Raw genomic sequence first — 12,687 nt, forward strand, 5'->3', positions numbered from 1 at the left:
GTTGGCCATACATGCATAAATAAGACCCAAAGACCCATGGGGACTCCAGTAGTCCCGTTTCCCTATAAACTATGGTCCGAAGAATAGGGATTCAAATTTGAGTCCGTCAAAATGTTAAGATTGACTCTGATCCTTACTGGAAGTTAAAAGTACTGAAATATTAAATTTTTTCTGTTTTTTAAGTTATGTAGCATCAATATTTTTGTTTCAGTCGATAAACCCAATTTAAAAATACAGTTGGACCCCGAATTTTTTAAAACTTCTTTAGGTTTAAAAAATTGAAGTTTTGGTCGGCTTATTGCATACTTTTGGGAGCAAATTTCTATAATTTCCCCCGCCTATGTTAAATTAATACGTACGTTTACCGATCAAAAGTTCAACTTTTAAATGTACTTTCGTTAGTTTCGCCGCTAATTCGATCAATTTGAACTTTAACTTGTTATATCTGTTATTTCAAAAGATTCAAAGTTTTCAAGAGAATATATTGGATGCATTTACACATCAGATTCAGGATCCCTTGGATTGAGTTGACATTATAGTGAGAGAAGAGCACTACCGTCGGGGCATTTGTTTTAAAAAAGGACTTCACGTCCCAAATTGAAGACTAAAAGAAAGTTGCCTCAAAACATTTAGAAAATCTGTAATTGTAATATCTACATACATTCAATTTCAAAAACATTTAGAAAATGATAAAGTCAGTTTTATTGAGAAAACGTTTCGAAACCAAGTAGAGACCAAACTATCTGTCGAGCTTTCATTGCTTCCATCTTATTACTAGATAATAGAGTTATAAATTGATTTTAACTATTGTTTATTTTGAAATTTTCTTCATCTATTTGCTAATTATCTAATTTGTGTCTTTTTATCTTTTTCTGTTTTACCGACAAAGTGTGAAAGTCGTCGAGTCCGTCGCCGTGAGTCGTGATTATGTCAATATCACACATCTCTAAAAGGAAATAACATGAAATAATGTTCTGCTTGTTAGCTCTGCAGCAGAGTCTGGGTCTGATCACGTACCCACAGACACACACACACACAGATACTTTTTTGCTTCCTTGCTGTGCCTGTAAGTGTGTGTGTGTGTGTTTGTGTATGAGTTCTTGTTTGTCTGCAACATTTTTTTTTTCATTTTTTTTTGTTGTTTTTAATGTTGATTTTGGGAATTCTAAAAATGCTTGCAACAGCAACGAACGACCATCAGCAACAGCAGCAGCAGCAACATCGGGGCAGCAACATCATCCTGGGACGACAACGAGAAGCCGTATCGAATGCTGAAAAGATGGAGAAGAAGAGCCAACAGATGACAGGTTTTTCTTTTTTGCCTGCCTTTTTTCATTTTTCTTCTTTTTTTTTGTTGTTGTTTTCTTTTCTGTTGTTGTTGCTCTTGTTCCTCCCTCGGTTTCTTTTATATTTATTCGTGGCTGGTGCTGCTGCTGCTGCACAGGATGTTGGCTTGGCACGTCCATGTCTGTGGCTGGTGCCATTGCCTTTTATCTGTCTGTTGTGTGTATCTGCTTTGCCTGCCGGTGGACCGTCCTTTGCTTGTGTGTGTGTGTGTGAATATATGTACATATACAGAAATGTATATATAATTTTGAGTGCAAAATACCTTTTTACAATACATCAAGAAAAATATATGGCATGGACTTGTGTATCGATATACAGGTAGATTTTCTATTCATTTAGTTGCTTGTCTAACTGAGATTCTAAGTCAATTTGATTGCCATGTTTAGAGCCAGAAAGGATCGAAGGTTTAGTATCCTTTCGGTTAGCAAATACTCAAAACTTGAGAAATAACAGTACTCAAATCGATCGGAACTACTTAAGATTTCTAAATCAAAGCGACTAACCACAAGTTTGTTTTATAGCAAATACAATTAACAAGACATAAACTAGTCTAATATTATTTGCGTAATCCAACCAAAAAGGATCTTTGGGTAGAACTTGCAAAAAGAAATGGCTATCGACTAAATCTTAATTGTTAAATAAATGAATGTTTTCTTATATATTTAAGTGTTATTGATCCTGTGCTTATTTTTCTTTAAAAAAATGAACAATAAGTAAGCATACCAAAAGTCCTCAATCAAATGGACGAGGGCAGCAGATGCAGATGCAAGGAGAATTTCGTAAACCAACTTCAGTTAACAGGTTCTTCTCAGGTACCAAAAAATGCACTCTACACAACTGAAATTCGAACAAACTATTGGAAAATATAAACAAATTCCATGGCAAAAGAAGAAAAAGAGTAGAGAAGCAACGAAACACTTTACCCGAGTTATTACTTTTTTTGCGACATCTTATCAAAAAAAAAAAAGTTATTCATTACTTGTTTGGCTTGTGTTTCGTTTGGAATTTCCCCAATGATTATATGAGTAGATTGTTTTGAATTCCTAACATTTTTGTATTTTTAACCTTACAAATCTAACGCCAAGAGGTTTAACGACCTTGAAACCCAAGGAAACGTACATAGAATATTCGGGAATTTACCCTGAAATTCTTTAATAACAGAATAAAAATTGTTAGCAATTGAGAAAACCACAAAAGTTTGATTGAGATTCTCATTTATTTGATGGGAACATCCTGTATTTCTTGCTGACATTCTAGATTTTTCATCTGGATAGTTTATTTGATTTTTTTTTACCTATTACAAGGTGTCTCTGTTATCAAAAATGTAAAGCAAAACATCAAATATCAGATGCAATTCAAATAAATCAACAAAAACAATGAAAAAATGAGAATTCGAACCCCTTTTTTTTCCTTCCAGTCACATTCGTCGTCAAAGGCAGCTGCTATGCTCACACAATACATACACATGGGCAAACACATGGACACACACACATACACAGAACAATGCAAACAAAACGCCGGGCCTGGCCAGGCAACAAGAATGCAAAAGGGCGCAAAAACCATTCAAAATGGGGGAAACAAAATGGTAAATGAAACACCAGCCTAGACCAAAAAAACACAACAACAAAAAAATTGCAACAAGGGGGAACGCAATGGCGCCAAAGTGAAACATGAGACACATTACAACACCAGTTTATGTGTGTGTGTGTGGAAGAGACGCCTGAGATAACGGAACAGAGCCAGACCCAGTGGGATTGATTAGTCATAAGCAACCACAAGAAGAACAACCAAAAATGAAACACACACACACACATGTACAAAAGTATGTATGTATGTATGTATGTATGTATGTTAAAGGACTTGGTAACAACAATAAAACAAAATCTACAAAAAACCAAATTAACACTATTTGATTTAATGTTGTATGTATGTACATACATACATACATATGTATATAGATGTGTCATCCTATTTGAAGTTTTCAAAAAAAAAAACATAGATACAACAAATACATATATTCAAACCTGTTAGACGCTACAAATACCAATTAAGTTGGTACACATGTGCATACATATGTACATACAAATGTACATATACATACATATGTACATATGTAAATCTATTGATGGATATTTTCTCTAATGAAGAACCTTTATTGACAAGAAACATGTTTCTAATTATTTTTTGGTTAATTTAAAAGATAATTGTTTTTATTTAATTAACTTAATTTATAAAATTCAAATTGGAAAAACTATTAAATCTACCATTTTTATCTTGCAGAAAAAAAATAATGCAATTTTTAATTGCGTTCAGCCTTTCTTATCATAGACCTTTATGATTAGGATATTATTAAAGCATACAGTGAGGACAAAAAGTGTAACAACACTCTGTAATATGAGGCTGAAGTCCTGAAATCATTTGGATTAATTAGAGCCGGCAGATGGTTCTTCATGGAATAACTATTTTTACATACAGTGGCGGCCACGAACTTAGCACATTGGACATTTTCGAACTTTGATTTCAATAATTCTCGACTCCCAAGTAACTTGGTAAGAAAATCTCTTTTGTCATTTGTTGGTTATTGTATTTAGACAATGGTTCGTCAATTTTTTTTATCACACCTTTCCCCTTCTTCCCACCATGATCATTTTAACACACAAATGTATTCAATATATCCCCAATAAAAATTTTGACTTTTGAGCCTTCGTCTAGGAGCCGCTTTAAGACAATAAAAGAGACACATCTTTTATTAAGATCGGATGAATATTAAATAGACTTCGTGGCCGCTTTAAGACAATAAAAGAGACACATCTTTTATTAAGATCGGATGAATATTAAATAGACTTCGTGGCCTTGCAAAAACATATTTATGTATGTAAATATTTTTGGGCAAATAAATGTCTCCGAATGCTTCTATAACGGTATATGTTATTATGTACTTTTACCTTTTCTGCGATTTTTGCTTATTAGTGGTAATATTATTTCTATTATACTTGCGAATAAAGATCTACTTAATTTACTTTTTTTCCAATTTTTTATCTAAATACATTCATATGTACATATATATGCATATTTTTGTTATTAGAATTAGTTATAAAAACAATACGCAAATCAAATTGAATTCAAATTTTTGCTTTGAAATCTAGTCTGATTTTTATTTACATATAAAGCAAATTGGTTTTAAATTTCTTCTATACGAATAAATGTTGTGCTGACTGTATCAAAATTGTCTAGGATTCTATTATTATAGTTCAAATTGTTTATACATATGTATGTACATAGATTCGTACGATAACGGTAAGAAAAACCTCTAATTGTCAACAAATAGGTTTTTTTTTTTCAAATTTCAACACAAACGAAATTCCTACAGCCTTTTTCTTTCAGTCTTCTTTTCGCTATTTTCCATACATATGTACGTATGTATGTACATCAAACAAGCATACATACAAATGTACATATGTACATAAGTAAATGACATTTTTCCAAGTTTCATGGATGTTTACACATGCATACATACTTACGTACGTACATACCTACACATGTGTATTGGAGGACAATTTTGGCTGAATCAAGAACAACTTAATAACTCTTATTACTTAATTTGATTTTATGCCCAATTCTGATCACATCAATGTACATATGTACAAACATACATACATATGTATATATGTACATAAATATATAAACCAGAACGCTTCCGCCTTCGCTGGCGTTGACTTTGCAGCGGCAGAGAGCGGCGTCGTCGTGTGCATGAATTTGCATAAAATTGTTGTTTTTTTTTTTTATTTTTCATGCCTCCAGGCAAGGGAGGCGTGGCAATCAGAAATGACACCTTTTTACTTTTGTTGTACATTCAATTTTCTCATAAATACAAATTTTCAATATAGCATTTTAAATTTAAGCACAATTTGCATTAATTTTACGTTATTCAGTTGTCTTTTTAAGTTTTTTTTTTTGCTGCTTTTGCACAAACCTGTATTGCAGTTGTTGGTATTTTTTTTATTCCTGTCGGCGTCGCACCAGACACAGACGCACTCACACACACAACTGTCAGAAGAGAGACCAGAAAGAGAGAGAGAGCAAAAATCGTTAAGTGCCGTTTGTGTATTGCGAAAATAATTATGTTTGCAGTTGCATTTTTTTTTGTTTTTGTTTTTGTTACCTATGCCGCTTTGCCTTGTGTTCTGTTTTCTTTTCTCTTTTGCCGCCTTTTCTGCTGTATAAGAGGTTTTTTTGTTGTTGTTTTTATGTTGGCCGCGGTCGCGCTGCTGTCAAACAAACACACTTACACACACGCAAACACAAGACTCGCACAAGCACAAATTCACAGAAGCGTTTTGGCACAATATGCAATTTTACTTTTCTTCACTTATTTTAATACTTTTCTTTCAAGATCTTGATGGTGTTGCTTTTCTTTTTTTTTAAGTATAATTCATAAATTTAATTGAATGGCAAATTGTCACACAAATGATGAAGTGGGCAAAAACATTTGTTTGAGCTTGACGCGCGCCGTGCCAGAACCAGAACCGGTATCGGTATCTATCGATTTGTGTGACCGTGCGACTATCATATCTACACGATGTAACACTGGTTCCAAAAACTGGTTCACAAGAAAACTGTTTAATATGACTTTTTTTATAAAGGCTAATTCATTAAATATTTTTACATATATAGTGGAACCTCGGTTAACGAACGCCTCGGATGACGAACTATTCGGATAGCGAACAGATATTTAATTTTACATTGATTCATATTTCGCTTAACGGACAAGATGCTGGAACGAAGTCTGTTCGTTAACCGAGGGTCTACTGTATATGATATAAAATGAATTACTGCGTAGCCCTAATATGGGCATACAATATCCTATTGGATATTGGATAATATATTTGCCACATTAAACTTCCAATTTCGATAACTAGTTCCGACACTAGTGTAGCCCTCGCAATTGTTTTGGCTTGATTGCCATCACTATTGCGGCAACACGTTTTTTTTTTGTATTTATAAAAACATCTTGGTTTTTGGTTGTTAAAATGGGTGCCCTAGCAGAGGTAAGTTTGACATTAATTAAACTACATACATGTGCTCGAATTTTACAATATATATGCATGTATCTTAGCTTGCTGGAGATGAAAAAAACGGTGAAGGATCACGTACATTCGTTTTTACCAACGAGGGACATACGCTGGGCAATGCCTTGAAGACGATTATAGCTCGATATCCTGAGGTCGATTTCGTTGGCTATACTATTCCCCATCCAACTGAACAAAAACTACATTTTCGCATCCAGTCCCACCGAGAGAGGGCCATTGATTTGCTTAAGCGCGGCCTAGAGGATTTGGAAGCGCTGTGTGATCATACAATAGATACGTTTCAAACGGAAATGAATAATTTTAATGCTACTACAACAGTCGAGAATACATAATTAAGTTTAGACAACGCTACGCGGTTTTTTTGGATCATAGTTCGGTTTGCGTAAATGGTGATAGTTGGGCAAAACTTTGCGTAGGAAATCGATTTGTAGAGTTTGTGAACCTTGCTTATCAATGGCCTCACGCTGCAGTGCATCCTTGCCATAGACAATGGTGTTCTCGGGCATCACCTGAGCCGTTCGCATTTGTATGCCAGCACCGACTACACAGCCACTGGTGACAGTGACACCGGGGCCAACATAGGATTTGCTTTCGAAAACATTTTTATCACCGATTTTGGTTGCTTCCACTGTGCATCCGACTTCGAAGACATTGTGTGTGCCGATGCTCAGGATATTACTTGAATCCCAATTGGCTCCTTCAATCAGGCGATGAGCAATTGTGGCATATTCCTCAATAATACAATTCTCGCCAATTATAATCGGCCCCGCCTCGGCAACAATTGTGGCACTGGGATGAACCACACAGCCAGACGAAAAAATGATGTCACCTCGCAGGTTGGTCTCCTCACAGACGACAGCCTTTGGCATTATCTTGATGCTAAATGGTTTTTGATTCAGTTGCAGAATGCATATGAATTTAATTAATAATTTAGTCTGAATAAGTTTAAATTTAATGAAAGTCACCTATTTTCAGTGGGCATTTTGTTTATGTTTTCCTCAGCTGTCAGCGTTGCCAGAAACTGTTTTCCTACGGATGTTGCCAGAGTAAGATACAAAATTCATAAAAATAAATCGATAGAATATATCGATATTTCTAGAAAAGTTTAGTATTGGTAAACGCAATATTTTTAATGGATTATGCTGAACTGCCAAACTAATCTTTTTTGGCGAGCAGTTTGAACTGTTTTTTTTTTTTCAAGCCATCTTAATAAAATGTAGATGTTTATTTGGGTAAATATTTACCATACAAATAAATTGTATTTCTCTGTTGTCAATAAATGCTAATTCCTTTTCCATATTTACCGAAAATATCTTATTTAAACATCGTTGTATTTAACGATTTTATGGAATTTAACGGACGTTGATGTTAAACGCACTGCACGAATCGTATGGACAAATAAATAAAGCTTAAAGGATAGAAGTTTTAAAGAATGGAATAGAAGAGTCTGAGTAGATTATAAGATTGTAATAAGAGTAAAGGATACTAAGGGAAGCTTTCACAAATTCAATTGCACAGTGTTTATTTTCGTTTTATCATAGCCCATACATTTTCTTATTTTATGAGAGCTATTAATAAAATTTATATCTGTATTTCATTGTCTATTAAAATTGTTTTTACCTTTACTTCTAATCTCTTGCATACTCTACTTTGAGTTTTCACAGATAAAGCTCAACAAGGGACTAATTGTTGTCGAATTGTGTCTCCATCTAATATAAAAGGCCAATATCCGATATTAAACTTCATCATAACACTTAAAATGTTTGTGAAGTGCGTTCAATTTACCCTTTTTCTTGGGCTGGTGGCCTCCACCCTCGGTAATGCTGTATTAAACAGAGATGGTAAGTAGAATAAATTTAAAAATTAATCAACATATGTATTTAATATTTTGTGTATCCAACAGGACTCTTTACCCAAATTGGCAATGGTTACTATTATATCGCTCATGAAAATTACACTAAATGGTTTAATGCCTACGAAGATTGCCGACGAATGGGTTCTGAGCTCATCACAATCGATACAATTGAAGAATGGCACGCGATTAATAAGTATCTGAACAATATGAATATCATGAAGAGTTATTGGACTTCGGGTAATGATCTTGCTGAAACTGGAAAACATGTCTGGTTCTCGAATGGAGAACCCATTACCCTGGATATTTGGGCTCCGGGACAGCCTGATAATTATCAAAACAGGGAACACTGTGATATGTTGGGTTGGTACTCCAAAGGTCAAGATATCCCACAATTAAATGATGGTGGCTGCGATGGGATAATTTCATATATTTGTGAAGCATCCTCGCTTCATGCGCAACAAATTATATAATATGATAATCATGCAGGGCAAGAATATCACTTGGAAAGAGCAATTTGTAATAAAAACTGTCGAAAGTACAACATTTTGGTTTTCATTTACAGTCCAAATAAAGTAAAGAAATTAAAATTGAGACGGATTTTCCAACAAGTTAATTGAATTCAAGTATGAGAAGAGTTCAATTTAAAGTCTACTTAGCAAAAATATGTTTCAGACTTGTCCCACATTTCCTGTGGGAAACGGACGGATTTTCCAACAAGTTACAAGTTAAGAATTGACTGTGATTTACAATTACGTTTCGATTCGGAATAAAAATAAATAAATAAAATAAATACATTTCGATGATACTATTGATAATAGATTATATAGATGGCTGGCCTTGTAAACCGAAATTTTCAAATGTTTGCTAAAAATATCCTCTGAATATTTAAGTGAAATTTAAAATTAATCATTAAGACGCCAAAGAAACAATTATCCCCTAGAAACTTTAAGTATTTAATTATTTACTTATTTTCATTATTATTTTCATTATTTTCTGGTAACTTCAGTCTTTGATATTGATGATCATAAAGCTAAGGTTAGTAATTCCTTTGAGGGGTTGGAGAAAAAGAATGAATTCTGCACAGTTTTTCAGTTTTCATTATATTTGTTTGGTTTTTAACTTATCGATGAATCGGATAAAACAGGTTCTCCATTTTAAGTCATATTCCTAGTTGATTTTAAAGACATTTTTAAATTACACTCAAAATCCTTAAATGCCTGAAATGCAATTTAAGGATATAATTTAAGGATTTCTTAGATAGCCTAAGTATACCTTGGGTAATCTTATCTTTTGTTTTATTAGAAAGCTATAGATAAAACTTTCATAACTACATTTTGTCATTTCTTTTCGTGTTTTTGTTTATATTTCTAATCTCTCTTAATTAGAGTTGTCACAGATAAGACTACAAGGGGCTAAGTTATTTTAAGTATACCCACACCCAGCAGCTATAAAAGTGCAATAATGAAAGTTCAAGTTTATCATTTCAGTTAAGATGTTTGCAAAGTGCTTTCAATTTATCTTCATCCTTGGGCTGGTGGCCTCCACCCTTGGCAATGCTGTAATAAACAGGGATGGTAAGTAAAATATATTACAAAATTAATCAACATATTTAATATTTTGTGTATCGAACAGGACTCTTTACCAAAATTGGCAATGGTTACTATTTTATCGCCCAGGAAAATTACGTTAATTGGTTTAAAGCCTATGAAAATTGTCGACGAATGGGTTCTGAGCTCATCACAATCGATACAATTGAAGAATGGCACGCGATTAATAAGTATCTGAACGATATGAATATTATGAAGCAATATTGGACTTCGGGCAATGATATTGCCGAGACTGGAAAACATGTGTGGTTCTCGAATGGAGAACCCATTAACCTGGATATTTGGTTTCCCGGACAGCCAGATAATTATAATAATGGTGAGCACTGTGATCAGTTGGGTTTTGGTAACGAGGAAACTGTCCCAGCATTGAATGACATTGCTTGCAATATGCCATTTGCCTATATTTGTGAAGCATCCCCACTTCATGCACCACAAGTTATATAAACTCTGTCAGGAAAAACCCTCTTAAGGGGGGGAATATATCATCCTGAAAGAGCAATTTGTATTAAAAATCTATAAAAAAAACCAACTTTTGTTCACTTAAAAAATAAAGTTAAGAAATTATAGTTGATGCGCAATTTTGATCTTTGATTTAGATTCCAATTAACAAAACGTTTCCTGTGCAATTAATTTATTTTTCGAAATAGAATATTGATAATCGGGGGAAATTGAAGAGAATCCTTTTGGTGATGAAGCTTAGCAGCAACCACCTGGGCCACCACAGCAGCCGCGGTACGGAGGGCAACTTGGTGTGCAGCTTGGGCGACAATACATTGTACTACCCGATCCTGTCCAGCAATTGAAGCAAAAGTTAGTGCATTGAACACAAGCGGCCATGTTGCAGCATCCTCCAGGATTACAGCACATTGTGAAGAGTGAGAGAATGGGTAAATTTATAATGGCCAAAAGGATGAATGATGAGACGACTCAGTTGACAGAGATCGTAGATACTGAAACAAGAGAAACGAAAGTGTCTGTGAACTCTCTTCAGAAAGGCTAAAAGGTCTTGTTTTTAGCTTACCACAAACGAAAGTTCTTCCAAAAGATTGATGTTATTGGAATTGAATGTGTTTTGTTGTTAACTCTACGAAACTCAGAGTCGGAATGTCAAACATTTGGTTATTCTCTAAACAGGTAATGAAATTTCATTACAAAGCCGACTTGGTTTATATAAAATTTTATATTCTTAGTTATCTCAAAATATCTGTTTCTCATCATTTAGTTAAGAACCACAAACCTGAGTAGTCTATACTCGGTTATAGTTTATGAGAGAACACAACAGAAAGTTAAATCTTTTAAGTGAGTCTAATAAACAATGATCGAACAGGTTTATAGTGTAAATATCAACAATGTGAAAGAACAAAGAAATATTAGTAATATCCCCAGAGGCAAGGACGGACTAAGCCAGCACAGGGCCTCTAAGTTTTCCCAGAAAATCATGATAGTTTATGGCATAAATATAAATTGGTAAAAAAACCATCTAACCATATCTATCTAGATAATGCTCTTTAAAAATTTTAAGTCAATTTACCTAATAATCGAACTGTATTTTAACCAATTTCCAAATTGCAATGTGGCATATAAAATTATAAAATCGCATCAAAAAATGATTTAATTTTCATACGAGTTTTGAAATAAATTGAATACTTTTGACTTTTCAGTTCCTTCTTCTATTATTCTATTATTATACTTGAGCTACGAAAGGAAGGAAATTAAATTTCCCGTCGAATTTCCGTAAAATAGAATACTCAACTCAAAGTTATAAATTAACACCCTAAAAAACTTTACTGACGTTTTAAAATAAAAAAAAATCGGAATTTAAAAGCGAATAGTCAATGTTTTTTATGACGAGCCAAGCAAAATAGTGAGCGGAAGCAATTGCAACATAGTCACAGTAGCTGTGTCAGCTATTTAGTCGGTCTCACGGTCGTCCGAAATATGATCCTCCAGCTGAGGCGCATTGACCGCGGCCACCAGCGAGGCACGAGGCGCTGATTCAGCAATTCTTGGTTGGCTGTGGGCTTCTTTGGGTCTTTATAAGATATTATAAGTTTAGTTTCTAAATATATTTCGAGTCGGCAAGTTAGCCGCTAATAAAGAGAACAATAATTAAATATCCAACTTAAATAACTGGCGCCCAACGGCATAAGAAAAATATTTAATATTTAAAATAAATATATTAAAATAAATAATCGAAACTCCGTGGGTGAAAGTCTACGTAAACCAAACGCGAATCCACGAAACACAACGCGTGTGAATAACAACAATTCAAAAAATTTTTTGTGGAAACATAAAACCATTAGGAGAGCTAAAGGCGAAAAACTACAAATCCAAACATCGAACAACGTCATCACCGCCCGTCACACCGACATCTGACTGACACTTGGGGAATTTGTTATAACTAAAATAAGGAGGAAATATCTTAAATTGCAGTCAATGTATTTCATGTAAGTGAGATTTTTGTTCTTGATTTCCATTTTTTTCCATTTTTAATAAAAAAAGGAATAAATAATAAATAAAAAAATATATTAAAATTTTAGTTATAAAACAAAATTTGCTCTAATAAAGTGTAATAGGAAAAAAATTCCTTATGATAAGTGATTGCAGTGACGAAGAGTTGGTAGAGCTGTGTAAAGAAATAAAATCGAGTGCTGAAAGTGAAGAGAATAAAACAAAAATGAATGCCCAAGAAGTATTTAATTTAATGCAAGAAGCAGTGAAATCTGCTTTAAATGCTCAGTCTCAACAATTTTCAACACATTTAGAAGAAAAAATAGGAGATTTAACC

General features: G+C 33.8%; 5 protein-coding genes across 5 annotated transcripts; 3 read left to right on the plus strand and 2 right to left on the minus strand.

Moving 5' to 3' along the window:
• The first annotated feature begins 6,289 nt into the window (after positions 1 to 6,289).
• LOC26528880 (probable DNA-directed RNA polymerases I and III subunit RPAC2) lies at positions 6,290 to 6,783 on the plus strand. The gene is made up of 2 exons (XM_015178554.3): positions 6,290 to 6,395; positions 6,464 to 6,783. The coding sequence occupies exons 1-2, from the start codon at positions 6,378 to 6,380 to the stop codon at positions 6,767 to 6,769; spliced, it is 324 nt and encodes a 107-aa protein (XP_015034040.1). The 5' UTR covers positions 6,290 to 6,377; the 3' UTR covers positions 6,770 to 6,783.
• Positions 6,716 to 7,480, minus strand: LOC6641562 (dynactin subunit 6). Its single transcript, XM_002064406.4, has 2 exons — positions 7,403 to 7,480; positions 6,716 to 7,316 (listed from the first exon to the last, which is right to left on the minus strand). Exons 1-2 carry the CDS (start codon positions 7,417 to 7,419, stop codon positions 6,776 to 6,778), a joined length of 558 nt encoding a protein of 185 aa, XP_002064442.1. The 5' UTR covers positions 7,420 to 7,480; the 3' UTR covers positions 6,716 to 6,775.
• A 625-nt stretch (positions 7,481 to 8,105) lies between these two features.
• On the plus strand, positions 8,106 to 8,797 carry LOC124460405 (C-type lectin 37Da-like). Its single transcript, XM_047011062.1, has 2 exons — positions 8,106 to 8,278; positions 8,341 to 8,797. The coding sequence occupies exons 1-2, from the start codon at positions 8,197 to 8,199 to the stop codon at positions 8,760 to 8,762; spliced, it is 504 nt and encodes a 167-aa protein (XP_046867018.1). The 5' UTR covers positions 8,106 to 8,196; the 3' UTR covers positions 8,763 to 8,797.
• Positions 8,798 to 9,784: 987 nt separating this feature from the next.
• LOC6641561 (C-type lectin 37Da) lies at positions 9,785 to 10,423 on the plus strand. The gene is made up of 2 exons (XM_002064405.3): positions 9,785 to 9,866; positions 9,925 to 10,423. Exons 1-2 carry the CDS (start codon positions 9,785 to 9,787, stop codon positions 10,341 to 10,343), a joined length of 501 nt encoding a protein of 166 aa, XP_002064441.3. The 3' UTR covers positions 10,344 to 10,423.
• Positions 10,424 to 10,513: 90 nt separating this feature from the next.
• On the minus strand, positions 10,514 to 11,010 carry LOC26528759 (male-specific sperm protein Mst84Dc). The gene is made up of 2 exons (XM_023175512.2): positions 10,921 to 11,010; positions 10,514 to 10,849 (listed from the first exon to the last, which is right to left on the minus strand). The coding sequence occupies exon 2, from the start codon at positions 10,764 to 10,766 to the stop codon at positions 10,596 to 10,598; it is 171 nt and encodes a 56-aa protein (XP_023031280.1). The 5' UTR covers positions 10,767 to 10,849; positions 10,921 to 11,010; the 3' UTR covers positions 10,514 to 10,595.
• Between the last annotated feature and the right edge of the window lie 1,677 nt (positions 11,011 to 12,687).

This window comes from Drosophila willistoni (genome assembly GCF_018902025.1).
Source record: "Drosophila willistoni isolate 14030-0811.24 chromosome 2R unlocalized genomic scaffold, UCI_dwil_1.1 Seg200, whole genome shotgun sequence".
NCBI classification, from domain to species: Eukaryota; Metazoa; Arthropoda; class Insecta; order Diptera; family Drosophilidae; genus Drosophila; species Drosophila willistoni.

What these genes read in the sequence shown, in the direction of transcription:
- LOC124460405 (XM_047011062.1), top strand. Translation starts at nt 8,197, where the DNA reads ATGTTTGTGAAGTGCGTTCAATTTACCCTTTTTCTTGGGCTGGTGGCC. An exon ending in TGCTGTATTAAACAGAGATG is followed by an intron (nt 8,279 to 8,340) that starts GTAAGTAGAATA and finishes TGTATCCAACAG; the next exon opens with GACTCTTTACCCAAATTGGC.
- LOC6641561 (XM_002064405.3), top strand. Translation starts at nt 9,785, where the DNA reads ATGTTTGCAAAGTGCTTTCAATTTATCTTCATCCTTGGGCTGGTGGCC. An exon ending in TGCTGTAATAAACAGGGATG is followed by an intron (nt 9,867 to 9,924) that starts GTAAGTAAAATA and finishes TGTATCGAACAG; the next exon opens with GACTCTTTACCAAAATTGGC.
- LOC26528759 (XM_023175512.2), bottom strand. Translation starts at nt 10,766, where the DNA reads ATGTGCTGTAATCCTGGAGGATGCTGCAACATGGCCGCTTGTGTTCAA.